Raw genomic sequence first — 25,941 nt, 5'->3', positions numbered from 1 at the left:
TCTGTGTAGGGGATATATAACAGTCCTAAAGATAGGTCTTTTGCAAGTTGTGTAGGAGAGATATAACAGTCCTAAAGATAGGTCTATTGTAAGTCTGTGTAGGAGAGATATAACAGTCCTAAAGCTGGGTCTATTGTAAGTCTGTGTAGGAGAGATATAACAGCCCTAAAGATAGGTCTATTGTAAGTCTGTGTAGGAGAGATATAACAGTCCTAAAGATAGGTCTATTGTAAGTCTGTGTAGGAGAAATATAACAGTCCTAAAGATAGGTCTATTGTAAGTCTGTGTAGGGGATATATAACAGTCCTAAAGATAGGTCTATTGTAAGTCTGTGTAGGAGATATATAACAGTCCTAAAAGATAGGTCTATTGTAAGTCTGTGTAGGAGATATATAACAGTCCTAAAGATAGGTCTATTGTAAGTCTGTGTAGGGGATATATAACAGTCCTAAAGATAGGTCTATTGTAAGTCTGTGTAGGAGATATATAACAGTCCTAAAGATAGGTCTATTGTAAGTCTGTGTAGGAGAAATATAACAGTCCTAAAGATAGGTCTATTGTAAGTCTGTGTAGGGGATATATAACAGTCCTAAAGATAGGTCTATTGTAAGTCTGTGTAGGGGATATATAACAGTCCTAAAGATAGGTCTATTGTAAGTCTGTGTAGGGGATATATAACAGTCCTAAAGATAGGTCTATTGTAAGTCTGTGTAGGGGATATATAACAGTCCCAAAGATAGGTCTATTGTAAGTCTGTGTAGGAGATATATAACAGTCCTAAAAGATAGGTCTATTGTAAGTCTGTGTAGGTGAGATATAACAGTCCTAAAGATAGGTCTATTGTAAGTTGTGTAGGAGAGATATATAACAGTCCTAAAGATAGGTCTATTGTAAGTCTGTGTAGGGGATATATAACAGTCCTAAAGATAGGTCTATTGCAAGTTGTGTAGGAGAGATATAACAGTCCTAAAGATAGGTCTATTGTAAGTCTGTGTAGGAGAGATATAACAGTCCTAAAGATAGGTCTATTGTAAGTCTGTGTAGGGGATATATAACAGTCCTAAAGATAGGTCTATTGTAAATCTGTGTAGGAGAGATATAACAGTCCTAAAGATAGGTCTATTGTAAGTCTGTGTAGGAGAGATATAACAGTCCTAAAGATAGGTCTATTGTAAGTCTGTGTAGGGGATATATAACAGTCCTAAAGATAGGTCTATTGTAAGTCTGTGTAGGGGATATATAACAGTCCTAAAGATAGGTCTATTGTAAGTCTGTGTAGGAGAGATATAACAGTCCCAAAGATAGGTCTATTGTAAGTCTGTGTAGGAGAGATATAACAGTCCTAAAGATAGGTCTATTGTAAGTCTGTGTAGGAGAGATATAACAGTCCCAAAGATAGGTCTATTGTAAGTCTGTGTAGGAGAGATATAACAGTCCCAAAGATAGGTCTATTGTAAGTCTGTGTAGGGGATATATAACAGTCCTAAAGATAGGTCTTTTGCAAGTTGTGCAGGAGAGATATAACAGCCCTAAAGATAGGTCTATTGTAAGTCTGTGTAGGAGAAATATAACAGTCCTAAAGATAGGTCTATTGTAAGTCTGTGTAGGAGATATATAACAGTCCTAAAAGATAGGTCTATTGTAAGTCTGTGTAGGTGAGATATAACAGTCCTAAAGATAGGTCTATTGTAAGTTGTGTAGGAGAGATATATAACAGTCCTAAAGATAGGTCTATTGTAAGTCTGTGTAGGGGATATATAACAGTCCTAAAGATAGGTCTATTGCAAGTTGTGTAGGAGAGATATAACAGTCCTAAAGATAGGTCTATTGTAAGTCTGTGTAGGAGAGATATAACAGTCCTAAAGATAGGTCTATTGTAAGTCTGTGTAGGGGATATATAACAGTCCTAAAGATAGGTCTTTTGCAAGTTGTGCAGGAGAGATATAACAGCCCTAAAGATAGGTCTATTGTAAGTCTGTGTAGGAGAAATATAACAGTCCTAAAGATAGGTCTATTGTAAGTCTGTGTAGGAGATATATAACAGTCCTAAAAGATAGGTCTATTGTAAGTCTGTGTAGGTGAGATATAACAGTCCTAAAGATAGGTCTATTGTAAGTTGTGTAGGAGAGATATATAACAGTCCTAAAGATAGGTCTATTGTAAGTCTGTGTAGGGGATATATAACAGTCCTAAAGATAGGTCTATTGCAAGTTGTGTAGGAGAGATATAACAGTCCTAAAGATAGGTCTATTGTAAGTCTGTGTAGGAGAGATATAACAGTCCTAAAGATAGGTCTATTGTAAGTCTGTGTAGGGGATATATAACAGTCCTAAAGATAGGTCTATTGTAAATCTGTGTAGGAGAGATATAACAGTCCTAAAGATAGGTCTATTGTAAGTCTGTGTAGGAGAGATATAACAGTCCTAAAGATAGGTCTATTGTAAGTCTGTGTAGGGGATATATAACAGTCCTAAAGATAGGTCTATTGTAAGTCTGTGTAGGGGATATATAACAGTCCTAAAGATAGGTCTATTGTAAGTCTGTGTAGGAGAGATATAACAGTCCCAAAGATAGGTCTATTGTAAGTCTGTGTAGGAGAGATATAACAGTCCTAAAGATAGGTCTATTGTAAGTCTGTGTAGGAGAGATATAACAGTCCCAAAGATAGGTCTATTGTAAGTCTGTGTAGGAGAGATATAACAGTCCCAAAGATAGGTCTATTGTAAGTCTGTGTAGGGGATATATAACAGTCCTAAAGATAGGTCTTTTGCAAGTTGTGCAGGAGAGATATAACAGCCCTAAAGATAGGTCTATTGTAAGTCTGTGTAGGAGAAATATAACAGTCCTAAAGATAGGTCTATTGTAAGTCTGTGTAGGGGATATATAACAGTCCTAAAGATAGGTCTATTGTAAGTCTGTGTAGGGGATATATAACAGTCCCAAAGATAGGTCTATTGTAAGTCTGTGTAGGAGAGATATAACAGTCCTAAAGATAGGTCTATTGTAAATCTATGTTGAAGTGAAGTGTCCTGTACTATGAAGAAGACCTGATAACCCTTTTCACACTAGAATCGTCGCAGGGGAATTGTTTTATTCAGATTTCTCACCAAGTCAAACTTTTGCAAAACCTTTAGCAAAGATTCCTGTGGACTTTATCGAAATAAGTACATGATTGTCCAGCCTGCAAAAGTTACTAAATCTTGGTCATCATTAAACCATTGACAGGGCTGCATCAAAGAATGGCATGTTGCACCAAGAGGAGGAGAATCAAGCTGGTAGATCCTGCTTCAGGAAACGGCTGAATGCCACGAAGGCTCTCACAGCCACGGACATCGAAGCCCAATTGTGAGGCATCTCCAAATTGTCTTGTGTATTTGCTCCTGCCGGATGTGGCTGAACAAGGTGACTGGGGTCAGCGTGATTAGACTGACAGGACTGCCGCACTCGAAGGCAGGTGCCCACTAATCCTCTGCTTCATGATCTTGTGGAGTCTCACATTGTGTTCTCCAGGAACTGTCTCCGATGTAATGACCTGGCCAAAGTAGCCTGTGTATGAGGTTTCACCTGGTGTCTGATGGTTGGCTGCAAGGTTGAGAAGGGGCAGATCCTCTCGATGTAGCTCACCTTTTCATGGCAAAATGTCTCCATCACTCTTGTCCATCACTTGTCATGGCAAGATGTGTCCACCACTATATGTAGCTCATGTTGTCATGGCAAGATGTGTCAGTCTCTCCATGTAGCTCACAGTGTCATGGCAAGATGTGTCCACCACTCTATGTTGCTCATGTTGTCATGGCAAGATGTGTCAATCTCTCCATGTAGCTCAACTTGTCATGGCAAGATGTGTTCACCACTATTTATAGCTCATGTTGTCATGGCAAGATGTGTCCACCACTATATGTAGCTCAACTTGTCATAGCAAGATGTGTTCACCACTATATGTAGCTCATGTTGTCATGGCAAGATGGGTCAATCTCTCCATGTAGCTCACCTTGTCATGGCAAGATGGGTCAATCTCTCCATGTAGCTCACCTTGTCATGGCAAGATGGGTCAATCTCTCCATGTAGCTCACAGTGTCATGGCAAGATGGGTCCACCACTCTATGTTGCTCATGTTGTCATGGCAAGATGGGTCAATCTCTCCATGTAGCTCACAGTGTCATGGCAAGGTGTGTCCACCACTCTACGTAGCTCACCTTGCCATAGCAGAATGTGTCAACCACTTTACGTAGCTCACCTTGCCATAGCAGGATGTGTCAACAACTCTACGTAGCTCACCACTCTCTCCATATATCTCCAAAACAAATGCCTGAAGCGTTACTTCTCTGCCACACCCTGTGGCTACCAGGGGCCCGTCAGTCATAACAATTACCCACATGCATGCCCGCTGTCTCACTCACTCTGCGGGACGAGTTGCCTCACTCACCTTGCATCCCTCACATGAGTCCACCCCGTAGTGGAATCCTGACGACTCGTCACCGCAGACCTTGCAATGTGGTGACTTCCCCCCTGCCTTCTGCGTCCCCGTCGTCGCCATCAGTGGGGGTTGCACTTTGTTATACATTCATAGAACCTGGAAACACAAGACAGTCTGGTTAGCACAAAATAAATATGCTGCAAGTGATTCTGTGGCATTTGATTGCACAACCAAGCCATTTTTTTGTGTTTATGTCTCCATAAACCAAAACATATTTAGCTCACCCGATCACAGAGTTGGTATTTCAACAGTCAACAGTCATTTACTTTTTTCCCAGATTTGGAAGACAAAGAAGAACCCTTCAACTAGACATGTACAGTGTTTCTGAATCTGCCGCACGGAGTGCAAAATGCAGCACTAACAAAGAACACCAGACAAACGGGCAATGGCATAGGCAGAAGTCAGGGGAAGGAAAGAGTATATACTAAACAAAATAAGTTAGGGACAGCTATTATTTTGGGGACATTTTTATGTAATTGTGTTCCCTGTGTACATCCAGCCCTCCCAGTGCTGTAGTTCTTCAGGAAGAACTGCTGGTTTCGCAAGATACCGGCTATTGAGTATCTGTATTCTGAACACTCCAGAGTTCTTGCACCCTGTTAATGTCTCCTTCACTAAATCATTTTATCATTTTCAAAAAAGGTTCACAAACTGGAAATATTTCCCTCCTCCACACCCTCTCCCCCTCCATATACATTGGTCGAAATTCTCCACCTCAAATATTTGGTATCTTCCAAAGGGGCGGTCGGGTAGCCTAGCGGTTAAAGCATTCGCTCGTCACGCCTAACTCCCAGGTTCGACTCCTGACATGGGTAAAACGTGTGACACCCATTTCTGGTGTCCCCCACTGTGATATTGCTGGAATATTGCTAAAAGCGGCTTAAAACCATACTCACTCACTCACTGGTATCTTTCAATGCCAGTTTTGGTGAGGGTTGACAATTCAACTCTAATGCATTCAATAAAGAAATAGGATTATGTTGAGGCTGACCAACCACAGCAGCCTTAAACAGAATGAGTTCAGTCGTGCTAAGCGTACATCCAACCACAGCAGCAACATGGCATGCTAATAGTGGATGAGAGTTACCTCCCTTCTCTGTTAGTGTCTTCGCTGTAGGAGTAAGTCCTTTAAGCTGGACATACAAGTAGCAGAGCCACAAAGCACACTTGTCACAACAGCTTGGTAGCAATGGCCAATCACAAACACGATTCTTTAAACCCATGTAACAAAGTTGCCCAGAACAGCCAAACGAAGTTTAAATGGAAATAAAGTTTTTTTCAAAAAAGCAAACTTGTTTGTTGTCTTTTGGTGTCAAAGATACACGTGTAATCCAAGGAAAATATTGTTTCCTAAGTTTAAAAAATTACTTCTACACATTTCTACTTGGCTGACACACACTGAGGGGTACATCTCCCAAACTGGGATAAGGTGCTGGCAGCACGACTGTGTCGTACTAACACACACCACCACATCAGCCTTGGAAACAGATTTACTGTAGCTGTTGATAATGTCTGTATAATCAACCTGTTGTCTTCTGTCTAACAGATTTAAATTTACATAATTTAATGTTGAGAGCTAACGAGCTGACACTTTAGAAACAGATTGATTCAGAAAGGGTGTAGTTTCATGTGTTTCAGTTCTGATGAATCTGGGACCTACTGTTGGCTCATCAGGGCACAACACGTGGAATCAGGGCACAACATGTGGAATCAGGGCACAACATGTGGAATCAGGGTACAAGATGTGGAATCAGGGCACAACATGTGGAATCAGGGCACAACACGTGGAATCAGGGCACAACATGTGGAATCAGGGCACAACATGTGGAATCAGGGCACAACACTTCTATAGCAATCCTGTGAGGCTTACAAACACTCTGATTTAGCCATGTAATTCTGTGACTGTATCAGAACATATTGCCAGGCAAGGGTTCTATAAGGATACATGTTTCACGGACGGACGTATTGCTATGTACCGGTACACCAGTCATATTGCACATCCTTACAGATTCAAATTTCTCCCCTTGTTCAAATTGTTTAAATTCAAGAAATACAAAATAGTCTTAAAATTCTTAACCAGTCTTTTACTCACACAACACTGGAACAACTTGGAACACATTTTGTGATAGGCTTCAGGAATAACAATATCTTAAAATGTCAAGAGAACACCATCAAGTAACTTTTGCCCATATCAACGATTATTTTCTCAACGCATGGTTTGCCAGGCCATGCCAGGGATGTTGACACGGCTGTCGTAACAACAGGTACTTTTCGCAAATAAACCTGTGGATTTAAACAACCTTGGACTTGCTGACACAGTCCTCTGGTGGTCCAGTTCACGGACATGTACTGAAACTCCTCGCGTGGTGATGCTGAGACAAGGATAATCAGCATCACGTATACATATTCTTCAATTATGATGATAAAATAGCAAAAATTCATCTAAAATCCATATTTCAGATTACCACTGCCATTATGAAAATTCACATCAGAACAATTTTACAATTTAAATAAATTAAACAATTAGCTAGTACTGGAGGCACAGACATCCTCTGTGTGTCCACCGAGCTCTGACACAAAATGGGACAAAATTATGTCATTGTCATCCTTACTGCCGCCACCATCCTACCTGGTGAACGTTGCCGACTTCCGTCTGTCACAATATTGACACCGAAACATGAGACTGGTCAAGTAGACATGGCGACAGTTGTTGTCTCAACAAACCGTTTATGTAGGCTGACCTAGTCATGGTCTGGAAGGGGAAAAGACATACTGCGAGGATGCTGAGCCAGCTATCAAGGACCAACTTGCATATTAAGAAAAACTGGTTATCACCAGGAGGCAATGAGTGATGATCGAGCGGACACTTCCTAAATGTTTCAGTTCACGGATTGATTGCCAATAATAAAACAAAACTAAACTAAAATTTTATTTCATTATTTTGCTTTGAACACATAAACAATATGTCCTTATAACATGCAGAAATGGTTGAGTCATAGGCAATATGACCCCTTCAATATGGCTGATGTGGTGGCCATGTTTACCATGAGATCGGAATATTGTGACTTTGTGAGGACGATATTTTCAAACACACCATCCCAGGGGTCATCCGAAGTTGAGATATTGAGCCATGTTGTTTGAGGCAGCAGTTAAAAACGTTAATTACATGCCACACTTTAAAGGGACAGTACATTGACGGTTCTGTATGTTTTTAAATCATGCATTTGTAGCGGCCATAAAATTTCCGAGTCCCATGATGGGATTCGAACCACGGACCTTCTGAGCAGTGGTCGGACGCCTTGTCCACATGACCAAAGAAGTTAACCCCGTCAGCAAGCTGACAAGGTAAGGATGTCATCTGTGGGATGACTCCACGCCCTGCTACACATTAAATAATTTCTGAGTGTGCCTGATTTAATTCTCAAACTAAAACAACCGAGCTCTGCCCAGTGAAGCCGACAACGCAAGCACTCCGCAGAGTAAACTGGCTTTAGTCTTGTTTTTAAATAGGGGCAAACCGCAGGGAAAGCCAGCCCTGTGTGTTCTATGAGTTGACAAAATACCATTTGCCAGCTTGATTAGATTAGAAGCCAGTGTTTATCAAAGCCAGGATTATGATATAAATATACCTTGTCTAATCACTCTCCTACCCAGGGTTCCTTGCAGCCAGAGAGTACCTCTGTCACATCGTCACAAATGTCACAGTCGATTCATGTGTTTTACATCTGTTTCATTTTGGATGAGTCTACACACTTAGATAAATATGTCAGGAAACGTTTAAGCTTCATTGAGAAAAATATCCTAGAACATGAAAAACTATTTCCATTTGCATATATATATCCTCCACATCCATTCATCAAAGCCCCACGGAACGCTAGCGACACACGGTCACTTTTGTAAAGCTATATTGTCATGCACCTCACTGCAGCAGTTGTGGTGGTATATCTATAAAATTATAAAAAAGCACTATCTAAAGCAAACCGAAAGGCTTGCATTAGGTATGTTCTTAATTCAGAATAAGTGAGTTTGTTTACAAACAAGAGAAAAGTCCAGTCACGTGATAAGCCAAACACAGCGGTGCAGTATAGAGCAGAAACAGTGAGTGAGTTGGGTTTAACGCCGCTTTTAACATTATTCCAGTTATATCACGGCGTGTCAGCTTAATGTGGGAGGAAAGCCCAAAGTTATGCAAGTCTCAGACGTTTACCACTTCGGTGAAACCCACGAGCACGGGTATGGTGCTGACAAACCTAGAAACATAATCGGGGCGAACCGGGATTCGAACCCACAATCATAGGTTTCTGGCGTGTCCATGGGACGTAACACTGCACAGCGAATCAAGGCGCCTTAGACGACTGGGCCACCCGTGCCCCCGGAGCAGAAACATAATAAGGCAAGCAAAGCTGAGTTAGGGTTATCGTCATGTTTCTTTAAGCCTATGCAAGCCTTTAATCAGGTGAGCTAAATTGATTGCAACAGCAGCTGTTATAGCGGACTATCAACCAACTGATGAATACAGCATCTGTCCTATTCATTGTTTTCCTTGCAGAAAAATAGGAACATATACATCACAATGGACAGCAGGTGATACGGGCCTCGACGCAGGTGGACCACAGCTTCAATAACTATGTATCAACAACTATATGTTCGTCTTGGATAACATGCTATCAGCCTAAGCTCTTGTTGTATTACATCATCTGTCAGTTACAGTTCACATCTAAAACAAATCATATTCAACGTCATAAGCGCCCAAAATTAGAAATAGGGGTTCTTATTAGAATATACTTTTGGTGAAAGAGTTGAAAGATTTTTAATTTCGTGGTTTATGCTGACAGCCTGAAATGATACAAAAGAAAAGTCTGTGCGTATTATACACGACAGATATATTTTTCCAGAATTTAATACCCATAATTAAAGGTGCATATAACACACGAGTGTGTATTATACACGAATAAATGTCTTGTGTACATTGATCAATCGGAAGGTAGCTTTTTGGGATTGTTCACTAGCCAATATATTAGCAAATGTTGCCGAGGGCGCTTACTAGAGCGGGGCGCTTATTACGTTGAGTACGGTTATACATATTGTGAATGATAATTGTAAGCATTTTGTTCAATAAAGAGAAAATAAATATAATATGGATTCCTTTCGTATGTTTGTTTTAATCTTAAATCTTTTAATTTGCTTAAAAATTTGGACGGATACTTTAAATAGTGAGTGAGTTGTGTTTAACGCCGTTTTTAACATTATTCCAGTTATATCGCGGCGTGTCAGCTTAATGTGGGAGGAAAGCCTGAAGTGATTCAGGTCTCAGACGTTTATCACTTCGGTGAAACCCACGAGCACGGGTATGGTGTTGACAAACCTAGAAACATAATCAGGGCGAACCGGGATTCGAACCCACAATCATAGGTTTCTGGCGTGTCCATGGGACGCAACACTGCACAGCGAATCGCGGCGCCTTAGACGACTGGGCCAACCGTGCCCCCGATACTTTAAATAATAGTGAATATTTGTTGTCTCATGCCTTAATAATAGTCATTATCTGTTGTCTTATGCCTTAATATTAGTGAATGTTTGTTGTCTTATGCCTTAATATTAGTGAATGTTTGTTGTCTTATGCCTTAATAATAGTGAATGTTTATTGTCTTATGCCTTAATAATAGTGATTGTTTGTTGTCTTATGCCTTAATAATAGTGAATGTTTGTCGTCTTTACGCCTTAATATAAGTGAATGTTTGTTGTCTTATGCCTTAATAATAGTGAATGTTTGTTGTCTTATGCCTTAATAATAGTTAATGTTTGTTGTCTTATGCCTTAATATTAGTGAATGTTTGTTGTCTTAAGCCTTAATAATAGTGAATGTTTATTGTCTTATGCCTTAATAATAGTGATTGTTTGTTGTCTTATGCCTTAATAATAGTGAATGTTTGTCGTCTTTACGCCTTAATATAAGCGAATGTTTGTTGTCTTATGCCTTAATAATAGTGAATGTTTGTTGTCTTATGTCTTAACAATAGTGAATGTTTGTTGTCTTATGCCTTAATAATAGTGAATGTTTGTTGTCTTTGTGCCTTAATATTAGTGAATGTTTGTTGTCTTATGCCTTAATAATAGTGAATGTTTGTTGTCTTATGCCTTAACAATAGTGAATGTTTGTTGTCTTATGCCTTAATAATAGTGAATGTTTGTTGTCTTTAGGATGGATGTCTCATAGGCCTAGTATTATAGGCCAAGTATTATAGGCCAAGTATTAAAGACCCAGCATTCGATGTTTTTGTAGAAACCAACAGCTGTACATTTGATCAGTTTGTATTCAAGAATAAGTCAACAGAAGGCAGTTGATTCCAAAACATAAAATACAGTTTGAGAAAAGTACATTTATCATTGTATCCGCATTTGTTGGCTACAATGATCCATACATCGGAATTCAAACACAATCGCTCAACTTTGCTGTTATGGATTAAAAGATATTGTGCTTGAGATGACTGATGTTGGCATGTAAACAGTAAGCAATAACATATATACCGTGTCAAAACACATGGCAAGGACTGTAACAGATATGTCCCCTACAAAGTACTTTAACAAAAGCTGCTGGGGAAATACAAACAAATACGTTTCAGGTTCAACATGTAAATAACCTTTATCTTCGATTATGAACAAAAGTACATTGCCACTTCATTCCCCACATAAATTCTTACAAGTATCAAACAGTGAATTTCACTCACACATCTCCAATGTCCATCCTGCGTCTTGGTACTTGTTGTTTTCAGGGGAATAGCCCCAGAGAATGTCAACGCCAACACACCAGACCGTGTCCTGTCACATGGCCACATTCAAATTAAGTTTGTCTTTTTCTCGTCCTTGCCACGGAAATTAACAATCAAACTCAGAGGTACACAACTTCAACAAAACACACACATAAAAAAAAACAAATAAGGAATAAAAAAATAGGAATGAGATGAATCACCGATTGTAAAACATTCACCGATCTCATTTACTATAATCCTCTACTGTAACGTTGACTTACAGGGTCATCAACAACCAACATTAGAAAATACACCACGGTCTTAACGGACAGAAAAAGAATGACACCATTTTGGGGGTGAGGGGGGAGAGGGGTACAGTAGATTTTTTAGAAAATACAACTAGCATTTTAATAAGGGTGTCTTAACAATAACTATCATATTCTTTAGTTTAAATTGAATTATTTCTTTTCCATTAACCATTGCTAGAGGGTGGTGTCAAAATAATGACGTCCAATATCCATAAAACAAAGACTACTAACTGATCTGGATTCACTTAATGGAAAACAGATGACAACCACGTGAGTGATTATACTGCTTTCGTGTTACTGAACAATAACATTGACTGAATAACATAGTTATATTCCAGCAATCGATATATAGTGTTATAACGCATAGACTGGTATAAAGCTCTTGTATAACAGTGGATATATAGAGAATCTCACCCTCATGTCTTTTGATATCAAATATATCAATGAGTGTAGATATATTTGATACTACAGTGTAGATATCGCTAGATTTCACCCAAGCGATATCTCCTGTGAGAACTGATATATATAGCTCTTGCATAACAGTTGATATAATGTCATTATGCATAGACTGGTATGTAGCTCTTGTATAACAGTTGATATAATGTCATTATGCATAGACTGATATATAGTTCTTGTATAACAGTTGATATAATGTCATAATGCATAGACTGATATATAGTTCTTGTATAACAGTCGATATAATGTCATAATGCATAGACTGATATATAGCTCTTGTATAAAAGTCGATATGATGTCATAATGCATAGACGGATATATATAGCTCTTGTATAACAGTTGATATAATGTCATAATGCATAGACTGATATATAGCTCTTGTATAACAGTGGATATATAGAGAATCTCACCCTCATGTCTTTTGATATCAAATATATCAATGAGTGTAGATATATTTGATACTACAGTGTAGATATCGCTAGATCTCACCAAAGAGATATCTCCTGTGAGAACTGATATATATAGCTCTTGCATAACAGTTGATATAATGTCATTATGCATAGACTGGTAAGTAGCTCTTGTATAACAGTTGATATAATGTCATTATGCATAGACTGATATATAGTTCTTGTATAACAGTTGATATAATGTCATAATGCATAGACTGATATATAGCTCTTGTATAAAAGTCGATATGATGTCATAATGCATAGACGGATATATAGCTCTTGTATAACAGTTGATATAATGTCATAATGCATAGACTGATATATAGCTCTTGTATAACAGTCGATATAATGTCACAATGCATAGACTGATATATATATATAGCTCTTGTATAACAGTCGATATAATGTCATTATGCATTGACTGGTATATACATCTCCTGCCTTACAGTCGATATTGCGCCATTTCATTATTGACCTGCTAAAACCTGCCTGAGAATCTTTTCCCTCAGTCTAAATTTCTTTTTCAAACCGTCATTTAATTAGTTTAGGAAGGTCTGGCTAATTGATGCACGATCTATTTATCTGAAGAGAGACATATTTATTTAAGAGAAGACATGTTTAATCCATGAAAGAATTATTTATGCAATGCAAGATCAATTGAAAAAAAGTATGAACTATTTATCAACCCAATACACACGCCTAAGTGTGCAAACTAAGGGTGTCCAATCATTATCAAACAAATCACGTGGTCTTCCAACTTGCGTCCAGCTGCTATTTAGGCAAGGTGTAACGGTAATCAGATGGGGCTGTGTTTTGTAATCGGTTAACAGAGCAAGTACTTTTCTTTTCCAAGACCATATATGGCACTAAATTAACTGTCTAGACAGACAACAGGTGTACCTCAAACCTCATTGAACATTCCTGGCAGGGATGTATCAAGTCGGCACCAAATGTCACCAAAAATATACCACATTGAGTGAGTGAGTTGGGTTTAACGCCATTTTTAACAGCATAAACAGTTATATCGCGGTGTGTCAGCTTAATGTGGGAGGAAAGCCCGAAGCGATGCAGGTCTCAAGACGTTTACCACTTCGGTCCAATGAGCACGGGTATGGTGCTGACAAACCTAGAAACATAATCGGGTCGAACTGGGATTCAAACCCACAATCATAGGTTTCTGGTGTGCCCAAGGGACGAAACTCTGCTGGCGAATCGTGGCGCCTTAGACGACTGGGCCACCCGTGCCCCCCATCCCACATTGAAAACTTCCCAGTGTAGAATGTTATAGTTACCACAAGTGGTGTGACTTTGTGTGTGTGTGACTCTGTGTATATGTGTGACTGTGTATATGTGTGACTTTGTGTATATGTGTGACTCTGTGTATGTGTGTGACTTGTAGTCCACTGATGATTTGTGAAAATATCGGAAGATAAGATCTCATTGAAACAGTCCCATTTTTTAACAAATTAAATTATTTTTCCTCCAATTTACCTACCTAGGGCATTCACTATGTAACATAGACAAACAATGATAACATATAGCAAAGCCCTTAAACATGCCAAATTTCTTCTAGTCCTTATGATACCTTAACTATTGGGCAGTTTGGCCAAGACTACAGGATTAGTGCCAATTTCTAACGCTGCCTCAATATGATGCAATGATACGACTGGATGATATGACTGGATATGACTGGATATGACTGCATGATACGAATCGATTATACAATTTGATGATACAACTCGTACACCTCACATCTCAAGATAAGCTGCATATTTGGGTACCATACACACACAATAAATCTCCATAACCCAATTAGTTTTGAGATGCTGGTGTAGAAATATGCATTAAAAACTTAATATCCCAGTAGTGTAACAGCACCTCGCACAATTAACCAACGCCGCCTTTACCGATGGCGTACATGTATGTCTTTACAGATCCTTGTTTACTGATCGAAGCCAGGCATTTTGTATAACTCTTGTATAACTCTTGTATAACTCCAAGGCAGTGAATAATGCAAAGAAGTACTACATCTCGTGAATTGTAACTTCAACATATATCACTGTTGTGAACTTGGGGTACTGTCAAAGCTTCACAAACAACAGAACCTAAGTTACAAGAATTTAAAAGCGGCTGAATCAGCATTTAGTTTCAATTCATGCAGTTTTTTTTAAAAATTTCAATTTTGCATAAGCATGGGTTGCTGAAGACCTATTTTACACCCCATCTTCGCGGGTCTACAGACGTACTGAAGTGGTTGTCATGGTACTGAAGTGGTTGTCATGGTACTGAAGTGGTTGTCATGGTACTGAAGTGGTTGCCATGGTACTGGGGGGTTAAATCTGAACCTCCACAGAGGACTACAATGTTTCACAGAGCCATTCCAGTAAACATAACATTTGGAATCTTGTCAGCTGATTGTATTCAGTCATATATCACACCTCGACTGACCATCACAGTCATATATCACACATTCACTGACCATCAGTCATATGCCATGGTCAGTAAAGGGTGGGTTTGTATGGCGTAGTCAGGGTGGGGTGGGTTTGATAGTGTGGTCAGGGTGGGGTGGGTTTGATAGTGTGGTCAGGGTGGAGTGGGTTTGATAGTGTGGTCAGGGTGGGGTGGGTTTGATAGTGTGGTCAGGGTGGGGTGGGTTTGATAGTGTGGTCAGGGTGGGGTGGGTTTGATAGTGTGGTCAGGGTGGGGTGGGTTTGATAGTGTGGTCAGGGTGGGGTGGGTTTGATAGTGTGGTCAGGGTGGTGTGGGTTTGATGGTGTGGTCAGTAAGGTGTGGGTTTGATGGTGTGGTCAGGGTGGGGTGGGTTTGATGGTGTGGTCAGTAAGGTGTGGGTTTGATGGTGTGGTCAGGGTGGGGTGGGTTTGCTAGTATGGTCAGGGTGGGGTGTGTATGGCGTAGTCAGGGTGGGGTGGGTTTGATGGTGTGGTCAGGGTGGGGTGGGTTTGATGGTGTGGTCAGTAAGGTGTGGGTTTGATGGTGTGGTCAGTAAGGTGTGGGTTTGATAGTGTGGTCAGTAAGGTGTGGGTTTGATGGTGTGGTCAGTAAGGTGTGGGTTTGATGGTGTGGTCAGTAAGGTGTGGGTTTGATGGTGTGGTCAGTAAGGTGTGGGTTTGATGGTGTGCTCAGGGTGGGGTGGGTTTGATGGTGTGGTCAGTAAGGTGTGGGTTTGATGGTGTGGTCAGTAAGGTGTGGGTTTGATAGTGTGGTCAGGGTGGGGTGGGTTTGATAGTGTGGTCAGGGTGGGGTGGGTTTGATAGTGTGGTCAGGGTGGGGTGGGTTTGATAGTGTGGTCAGGGTGGGGTGGGTTTGATGGTGTGGTCAGGGTGGGGTGGGTTTGATGGTGTGGTCAGTAAGGGGTGGGTTTGATGGTGTGGTCAGGGTGGGGTGGGTTTGATAGTGTGGTCAGGGTGGGGTGGGTTTGATAGTGTGGTCAAGGTGGGGTAGGTGTGTGTGGCACGATTGGGTTAGGGTGTGTATGGCATGGTCAGGGTGAGGTGGTGTGTATTGTGTGGTTGGAGTGGAGTTGGTGTGTATGGCATGGTTTGGGTGGGGTGGGTGTTATGGTGTGCTCAAGGTGAAGTGGGTGTACATGGCATGGTCGGGGTGGGATGGGGGGTGTATGGCATGGTCAGGGTTGGGTGGGCGTGTATGGTGTGGTTGGGGTTAGGGGTGTGTGTATGGCATGGTCGGGGCAGGGTGGGTGTGTATGGCATGGTCAGGGCGGGGCGGGGTGGGTGTGTATGGCATGGTCAGGGCGGGCGGGGTGGGTCTGTATGGCATGGTCTGGACAGGGTGGGTGTGTATGGCATGGTCGGGGCGGGGTGGAGTGGGTGTGTATGGCATGGTCGGGACAGGGTGGGTGTGTATGGCATTGTCGAGGTGGGGTGGGGGTGGGGGTGTATGGCATGGTCGGGGTGGGGTGTGTATGGCATGGTCGGGGTGGGGGGTGTATGGCATGGTCAAGGTTGGGGTGGGGGTGGGTGTGTATGGCATGGTTGGGGCGGGGTGGGTGTGTATGACATGGTTGGGGCGGGGTGGGTGTGTATGGCATGGTTGAGGTGGGGTTGGTGTGTATGGCATGGTCGGGGCGGAGTGAGTGTGTATGGCATGGTCGGGGAGGAGTGGGTGTGTATGGCATGATTGGGGCGGGGTGGGTGTGTATGGCATGGTCGGGGCGGAGTGAGTGTGTATGGCATGGTCGGGGAGGAGTGGGTGTGTATGGCATGGTCGGGGTTGGGTGGGTGAGTATGGCATGGTTGGGGTTGGGTGGGTGAGTATGGCATGGTTTGGGGTTGGAGTGGGCGTGTATGGCATGGTTGGGGGTTGGAGTGGGTGTGTATGGCATGGTCGGGGCAGAGTGGGCGTGTATGGCATGGTTGGGGGTTGGAGTGGGTGTGTATGGCATGGTTGAGGTGGGGTTGGTGTGTATGGCATGGTCGGGGCGGAGTGAGTGTGTATGGCATGGTCGGGGCGGAGTGGGTGTGTATGGCATGGTCGGGGCGGAGTGGGCGTGTATGGCATGGTCGGGGCGGAGTGGGCGTGTATGGCATGGTCGGGGCGGAGTGGGTGTGTATGGCATGGTCGGGGCGGAGTGGGTGTGTATGGCATGGTCGGGGCGGAGTGGGCGTGTATGGCATGGTCGGGGCGGAGAGGGTGTGTATGGCATGGTCGGGGCGGAGTGGGCGTGTATGGCATGGTCGGGGCGGAGAGGGTGTGTATGGCATGGTCGGGTTGGGGTGGTTGAGCATCAATACTTTCTTTGTTGTCCTGACTCCATCAATGATAAAAGCAGTTATGGCGTATCTCTCGGCGACCAAGATTCCCTCAGGACAATCCTGCTTGTCCACACTTTGTCTTTCTCATAAACAGCCAGAAATACATTTTAAGGATGTATATTTATAGCAAATTACCTGTATAGCAGGAAGCATGTCACAGTCTGTGTTGACAATAATAACAGTGGTAGATTTATCGGCTGAACAGAGAAAACATAATGGCAGGGACTGCCGGATACATTGACAGGTCTTATTGGAAAATCTGACAGAAAATGTGTAAATCAAAACCATAATGTTTCCTAATTTCTCTTCCAGTTTAAACATCACAGATAAAACAACTGACTTCTATAGAGAATAATAACACCTATGATCCAATGATCAAGTCATACCTGCAATCAAGTCACATCATGATCACGACATACATGGGATCAAGTCACATCTATGATCACGTCACACGTATGATCATGTCACACCTATGATCATGTCACACCTGTATTAAAGTCACATCTACGATCAAGTCATACGTATGATCAAATCACACCTATGATCACGTCATACCTATGATCACGTCACCCCTATAACAAAGTCACACCTATGATCACGTCACACCTATAATAAAGTCACACCTATGATCACATCACACCTATGATCAAAATTGAAATCAACTCCCCCCACAGTACATGTGTTCTAAACAGTTTGAGAGTACTTGAGCACCCTGCTGAGAATCAAGAGCTACATTTGTCTACAATATCAGAGGCACACAAGTGTGTCTGTCTGAATCCTACAAACAATCTGACAACATGCCAAATTTGTCACCGCTTCAAAGTCAACAAGCCCCACAGCATTCCCCGATATCCCATCATAAGGTCAGTCCCCTCCAGCTGAGAACCCCCCCCCCCCCCAGTTAGGGAGTGTCACCTACCTTGGTCTCCACAACTAAATCCACGACAGTAAAATCCAAGGTAAAATCCACAGGCACAGTAAAACTCCACTAACCATGCTGCATGACAGCGTAGTGAAATGGACCCTTCTGCAACACAATCTCCCAGCTGATTACGAGCACCTTTGAAGTGAGCAAGGCTGACGGACATGCAGTGACAGCATGCTCCCGATGTGTGGCTTGCTTGGACGGCGTGTGCTCAAACGAGACCTTGGCAAACACATCTATGCTTGACAATTGCTAAACTTAGAGTCGTGCTATAACAGTGTTATTATCGCAGTGTGAGCGTCACCTTTGTTGTACGTGTCTACTAAACCGGACATGATGATGATGATGATGATGATGATGATGACGATGATGATGATGGAGACTTAAGTACGCGGTAGCTGTAGATTGAACCAGGAAGGTATCCAGCGTCAGGGATATGATGCAATATGTCCACAACTACATCCCGACTGGAATATTCACGTCATTCTCGTCTCTGTCGACGTTTGTAACATTGTGTTGGGATTTAAACATTTCTCATTACAATTTCAAAAACATTTACTGTATATCTTTTTTAGCATTGTAGCCTGGAGCCATTTATTCAAAGAAATAAAATACACAAGTAATGTTATCACAACAGGATGCAAAATCAAGTTCTCCTATTAAATTTACAGCAGCTGTTGCAACCATAGGAAGCTGGGGACACAAGTAAACAAACATCGCTCATCGCTGTGTGTAATCTGTTGTCACTAATACACAATGTACAAGAAAAAATAAATGTAGTGAAAACAAATGTACCATACACATTGATTGGCGACTAAATGTCACTAATTTACAACCTCGTCTGTTTATCGCCATTCAATGACATTCCAGTGTGGCTGGAATGAGTTTTTTTCTGTTTTTTACTACAGCTAATTACAGAAAGCACTTGGCTATGTAACCTCATTTGATATTTAGAATGGCTGTGTTTAGGACTGGGGAGCCAAACCCTGCAGGGAGCTAAACCCTGCAGGGAGCTTCAGTTGAAGGAGACAAATGATATGCTTATTCCAGACTAAAATAAAGTCGATGAAAACTTTTATTACAGAATACTTTTCTCTCCTCTAAAATTAAAAGAATTAATTTTCCTGATGCTGGCTATAGCAGGCTAGACTTGATTATATATAAAACTAGGTTTTGTTTTCATAAAATACATATTTTTCCACAGCCCTGGTGGAGGACTAGATTCATTCATTCGGAAAGGAGGGGTGGTCGGGTAGCCTAGTGGTTAAAGCATTCGCTCGTCACGCCGAAGACCCGGGTTTGATTCCCGACATGGGTACAATGTGTGAAGCCCATTTCTGGTGTCCCCCGCCGTGATATTGCTGGAATATTGCTAAAAGCAGCGTAAAACCATACTCACTCACTCATTCGGAATGGAAAGCCTACCATACTACCTCATAACAACTTATCATTGGCCTCGGTCAGGGGTATAGTGGTCACTAAGTGTCGCTCGTCACGCTGTGGACTCAGGTTTGATTCCCGACATGGTTACAATGTGTGAAGCTCATTTCTGGTGTCCCCTGCCATGATATTGCTGGAATATTGCTAAAAGCAGCGTTAAACCAAGCGTATCCCCAAACAAACATATATTATTATTAAACCTTGTACAGTCAAACAAACATAGGTATCATATACCGTACACTACGATAATAATGAACATGCTTATATTAAGTTATAACAAACTGACCGATATAACAAACTTATTTTTTAGTCTTGTCCATTTGTTGTATATATGCTGTACATATGCTTAAAACAAACTAAGGTTACAGTGCTAGAAATTGGCACGAGTCCTATAGTCCTTGTCAAATTGCCCAATAGTTAAGGAATCATAAGGACGAGGACAAATTTGCCCTTTTTAAGGGTTTTGCTATATTTTATCATTTTAAGGACTTGTGGACTAAAAATGTTATTACAAACTCATTATTACAAAATTAGTGGTCCCTTTAAGTTTGTTATAACCATAGTTTACTGTACATGTATTGCCTTATAAACAAACATGTATTTTATATAAGTAACACCTTACAAACAGATGCATACTTGTTTAACTCATTTTCAAACTTTTTTTTTTATATGCAAGATAGGTAATATTTTAAGTTTGCCGTGACTGTCATCAGAAACATGTTCAATAACACACCAACCACAGGCTGCAGTCACAGCAAGCATTCACAGCATCCCACTTTCTCATCAATGTTATTGACGTTTCTGAAATAATTATCTGCGTCTTAAAAGTAAGAATTATTACCTCATTAGTTTTTTCCTGTCAATAATGCAAGATTAATTCAGCCCCAAGAATTTCATCTTTCTAATTTCTGCACCATTAACATGTTGAATTCACTGCTATCACATGTTGAATTTACTGCTATCAGACTCGCTTAGACTCGCTTAGATACAAAGTAAGTTTCCATATGCATCTCACAAACAATGCTGTATGTGCAGGGATTGACTAAGGCCACAATTCCGCGATATTCTCGCATAGTTGTCATATATATCGCATCAACATTCAATCAGCGCGATTGTGTACATCTTTCAATAGCTTTAGCAGCCCCCGTGGTCTAATGGTAGAGCGTCCGACTGGAGTGCTGAAGGTCCGGGGTTTGGTCCTCGGCCGCATCATACCAAAAGACGTTAAAAGATGATACTTGTTGTTACCCTGTCTGGCGCTCGGCATTAAAGGGCTGGTCGGCTCGGAGTCAGTATACTGTGTCTGAGTGGGGTATTCATGTTAAACTGCGGCATGGTATCTCAGTGTGCTAGCACTATAAATCGGCATCAGTCCGGACTAGTACAAGCAGCCACACACACACGTGCATGCACATCACTATATAAGTGCAATAATTTTGGACGCAATGTTATACCCAATTTCACCTCACCTCACCTCACCTCACCTCACCTCACCTCAATAGTTTTATCTAAAAAATGTCGCATTGCTTGAATAAAATTATCTACCGTACCTAAAAATGTCAATAAAAATGCTATCTCCAACTTTGCAAAACCAATTCCTATATCAATGCATGGAGCTTTGCATTAGCTGACAACGGTTTGATCCCTGATTGGCAAAACGAGTGTTTGTTTTTACAATAAATACACTTTGGTAGCGTACAAAAATCTTATTACATGATCTACAACACCAAGTCATTAAAAGTATTATTAAAGACTTAAATTCTAGCATACCCTCTTGCAAGAATGGTCACTGAGCGTGAATTAAGAATTTTGAACTATTTCTAGTGGCCAAACAGCAAGTTGGATTTAGATTTTGTAGATTATACTACAATACGTTTACTTACAGAGTTGTCGATTAAACTTGAAAACTGTGACTTAATCTTTCAAATGTTATTCATAAACATCGTGAATGTCAACAGTCTTTTCAACTTCCGGTGACATTTCTGTCTGCTGCACATGGAAAACATGCCGCCTTCTGCGGGAAATAAATGACTTAATTGTTGCTAAATAAACAAGCATGAAATACTCATATCCCCCGACAATATGACATGTCTGGTTGTGTGCAATGCATTAGCTCCTGTGAACTATGTTAACTGGGCCTTTTTGTAAATGGCCTAATTGCAGCACTAACAAGTCTAACAAGTATAAAAAATAAAAATTTCTTAAATTCCTAAATAGCAAAAGGCAGTTCAGTATGTGTCTGGTAAACATGCATAGTTTTGTTAGAAAGTATTGAATGGGTTTTGAGTTATGCTCCAGAAACAAACACTACCCAATAGAACCTAAGTCCAACTTAATGCAATGGAAACGTAAAAAATAAAAATTTATAAAATTCCTAAATAGCAAAAGGCACCAGTTCAGTATGTGCCAAGTAGACATGCAAAGTTTTGTAAGAAAATATTTAACGTTTTTTGAGTTACGCTCCGGAAACGAACAGCACCCTTATAGAACCTACTAAGTCCAACTTGTTGCCATGGAAACGTAAAAAACAAAAATCTATAAAACTCCTAAATAGCAAAAGGCACCAGTTCAGTATGTGCCTAGTAGACATGCATAGTTTTGAAAGAAAGTATTTAACGTTTTTTGAGTTATGCTCCGGAAACGAACACCATCCTCATAGAACCTAAGTCCAACTTGTTGCCATGGAAACGTAAAACATAAAAATTCATAAAACTCCTAAATACCATAAGGCACCAGTTCAGTATGCGTCTGATAGACATGCAAAGTTTCGTAGAGAAATATTTAATGGTTTCTGAGTTATGCTCCGGACACACACACACACACACACACACACACACACACACACACACACACACACACACACACACACACACACACACACGGAAGGAACCCATTTCTATATCCCCCCCACCCCCACCAACTTTGTCGTATTATACTGAATTGTCCCTTCTAATTAAATGAAAAGTCCCTGTTGATAAGATTTAATTTGATACGGTCACAGACACAACACTGACAAGGGGGGTGGAGGGGGGGAAAGACAGCGAAATTGTGACGAAAGCACTGGAATGTAACTAATACATGTATGTTTAGCCAACTGTCGCTATTTCATTTCATCATTTTGAATATATCAAGTTATGATCTAAACCACGGGAACTCGTTATTGGTCAGTAAAGAAAAATATATACCCCCAAAATATGTTAGTTTGGGGTATATATTTTTATTTACTGACCATTAACGAGTTCCTGTGATCTAAACACACATTGTCGAAATATAATAACTGCAGATTGTTGCCTCCTGCATGCCAATGATATGAACAGCTGATGGTGGTAAACATGCTTCCTAAACGATCTATAATTGTCCTCGCAAATAATTTCCCATCAAGTTGACAATGAACAGAAATACATAAATATAAGTGTAATTTCTCCTAAAGTAGACAATCAACAGAAATATAAGCACTATTACTGTACTAATGTAATGTTTTAATAATACTAATGCTAATATTTTTATGTGCAGTGGAATAATTTATGTTCAAAAATAGGATATCCGAGGATATATCCATATAATTTTGTTATATCAATTGCAACAGTATTCGAGTCACAAGTACTGAAAATCAAACACAGTTTCCACTGTGTGAAGCCGAAATATCTCTGAAAAGTAGTAAAATGTCACCACCAAAAATGCCAAAAAATCTCATTGCTTTTGGACCAGGGGAGATTTTCTATCAAAGGTAAAAAATTCCAGGATAATCCCTGTATATGGTAACCTAAAGCAACCAGTTGCAAATATTTCTCTAAACCTTAAGGATAGAAACTTATAAAAGATAATTCTGTACCTGACAACAAACTTGCAAGACTTAAACAGAGCCTCAATTTTTACTACCCCATCTTCAGAGAACGGACCTATCACAGCCACCATCATCAGAGACTGGACCTATCACAGCCACCATCATCAGAGACTGGACCTATCACAGCCACCATCATCAGAGACTGGACCTATCACAGCCACCATCATCAGAGACTGGACCTATCACAGCCACCATCCTCAGACTGGACCTACACCATCATCAGAGACTGGACCTATCACAGCCACCATCTTCAGACTGGACCTATCACAGCCACCATCATCAGAGACTGGACCTATCACAACCACCATCATCAGAGACTGGACCTATCACAGCCACCATCATCAGAGACTGGACCTATCACAGCCACTATCATCAGAGACTGGACCTATCACAGCCACCATCCTCAGACTGGACCTACACCATCATCAGAGACTGGACCTATCACAGCCACCATCATCAGACTGGACCTATCACAGCCACCATCATCAGAGAGTGGACCTATCACAGCCACCATCATCAGAGACTGGACCTATCACAGCCACCATCATCAGAGACTGGACCTATCACAGCCACCATCATCAGAGACTGGACCTATCACAGCCACCATCCTCAGACTGGACCTACACCATCATCAGAGACTGTACCTATCACAGCCACCATCATCAGACTGGACCTATCACAGCCACCATCATCAGAGACTGGACCTATCACAACCACCATCATCAGAGACTGGACCTATCACAGCCACCATCATCAGAGACTGGACCTATCACAGCCACTATCATCAGAGACTGGACCTATCACAGCCACCATCATCAGAGACTGGACCTATCACAGCCACTATCATCAGAGACTGGACCTATCACAGCCACCATCCTCAGACTGGACCTACACCATCATCAGAGACTGGACCTATCACAGCCACCATCATCAGACTGGACCTATCACAGCCACCATCATCAGAGAGTGGACCTATCACAGCCACCATCATCAGAGACTGGACCTATCACAGCCACCATCATCAGAGACTGGACCTATCACAGCCACCATCCTCAGACTGGACCTACACCATCATCAGAGACTGGACCTATCACAGCCACCATCATCAGAGACTGGACCTATCACAGCCACCATCCTCAGACTGGACCTACACCATCATCAGAGACTGGACCTATCACAGCCACCATCATCAGACTGGACCTATCACAGCCACCATCATCAGAGAGTGGACCTATCACAGCCACCATCATCAGAGACTGGACCTATCACAGCCACCATCATCAGAGACTGGACCTATCACAGCCACCATCATCAGAGACTGGACCTATCACAGCCACCATCATCAGAGACTGGACCTATCACAGCCACCATCATCAGAGACTGGACCTATCACAGCCACCATCATCAGAGACTGGACCTATCACAGCCAGCATCATCAGAGACTGGACCTTTTACAAGCAGCCAAGGGACACTACTCTTCAGAGCTTGCTGCAGGCGGAGGCCATCTGCTGTGTCCTGAACCCCTCCAGCAATAACAACTGGTACAACATGTAATTTTGTAGACCAATTGATATTAAATACACCCACCATGTTCAGCTTAATAAGTCCCTGGGCACGTAGAAAATGACAAAAGTGGGCGCTTATTGCTTATTTATTTGAGTATTGATCCACGCAACTGAGATAGTGGAATGCAGTCAAGCCAGTCACCGAGCCTTACAAGCCCATGCATTGGTCACCACTAGGACAAGCATAGGATGCCAGGGACCTTTATTATTACTCGGAAAACAAACAGGTTGCTTACTAAAATCATACTTGAGTTAAACTTGTCAGGGATGGAGTGGGAGTGAACAATGAATCCAGTTTTTCCATAATGATTAGTTACTACACAAGTTCACACCTGCTATCAGCTTGTGAAGACCCAGGTTTGAATCTCGTCCTTGGTACCCTGACACCATGTCCCCCGACAGCGTGTCGGTCATTTAGCGTGGACTCAGCACTGATGATCAGTATAAGAAGTGCTACACCGTCCGCCATGGGACTTCACGTAGTTCGCTGGAGGCAAATGGCAGCAGGATATTTTCATGATTTTATCAATTTCTGATACAACCTTCTTTCACATTGAAACAAATCTTCGGGACAATTGGATTAAAATTTGTCAATGTCTGAAACCATGACAACTGATACTGCCAGTTGCCACATGATCCCAGTGTGTTCCTGTGGCCAGTTAATCTGACAGGTCTGGTCGTATCTCCGTGTTCTGAGCGTATCTCAGAGCTCTGTCCAGGCTATCACAGGCCCAGTCCTCCAGCAGGACGGAATCTAATCTCTTATGTAAGTTGAGTGACAAGTTGACCAACGAGGACAATGTCCAGACATGTTGATCCAAGTGACCTATGACTGTCGACACCAACATGTTACATACTGATTAATTCCTGGACTTCAACAACATCTCCCTCTGTTGAAACAATGGACATATATTTCAAGCCTTGAGTCCAGTCCA

General features: G+C 41.5%; 2 protein-coding genes across 3 annotated transcripts in view; one reads left to right on the top strand and one right to left on the bottom strand.

Annotated features, from left to right (window-relative positions):
• The window catches only part of LOC139446134 (nuclear receptor subfamily 1 group D member 2-like), a 116,749-nt gene that overhangs the window by 52,385 nt on the left and 38,423 nt on the right, over positions 1 to 25,941 (bottom strand). Inside the window, exons 1-2 of one of the 2 annotated variants that reach the window (XM_071227431.1) lie at positions 18,152 to 18,545; positions 4,427 to 4,573 (exon numbers count right to left, since the gene is read on the bottom strand). In XM_071227431.1, coding sequence (XP_071083532.1) covers positions 4,427 to 4,564 — 138 coding nt within the window. In that variant the 5' untranslated portion in view covers positions 4,565 to 4,573; positions 18,152 to 18,545. Of the gene's footprint in view, positions 1 to 4,426; positions 4,574 to 18,151; positions 18,546 to 25,941 lie in introns of those variants that run through there. The other variant, XM_071227432.1, reaches the window with a different exon arrangement.
• Positions 23,260 to 24,976, top strand: LOC139446640 (mucin-6-like). The gene is made up of 2 exons (XM_071227917.1): positions 23,260 to 23,324; positions 23,488 to 24,976. Exons 1-2 carry the CDS (start codon positions 23,260 to 23,262, stop codon positions 24,974 to 24,976), a joined length of 1,554 nt encoding a protein of 517 aa, XP_071084018.1.

This window comes from Haliotis cracherodii, unplaced genomic scaffold (genome assembly GCF_022045235.1).
Source record: "Haliotis cracherodii isolate W230 unplaced genomic scaffold, xgHalCrac1.p SCAF_6, whole genome shotgun sequence".
In the NCBI taxonomy this organism is placed as follows: Eukaryota; Metazoa; Mollusca; class Gastropoda; order Lepetellida; family Haliotidae; genus Haliotis; species Haliotis cracherodii.
This window is presented reverse-complemented; position numbering and strand designations above follow the sequence as displayed.

What these genes read in the sequence shown, in the direction of transcription:
- LOC139446640 (XM_071227917.1), top strand. Translation starts at nt 23,260, where the DNA reads ATGTCACCACCAAAAATGCCAAAAAATCTCATTGCTTTTGGACCAGGG. An exon ending in GGGGAGATTTTCTATCAAAG is followed by an intron (nt 23,325 to 23,487) that starts GTAAAAAATTCC and finishes CCCCATCTTCAG; the next exon opens with AGAACGGACCTATCACAGCC.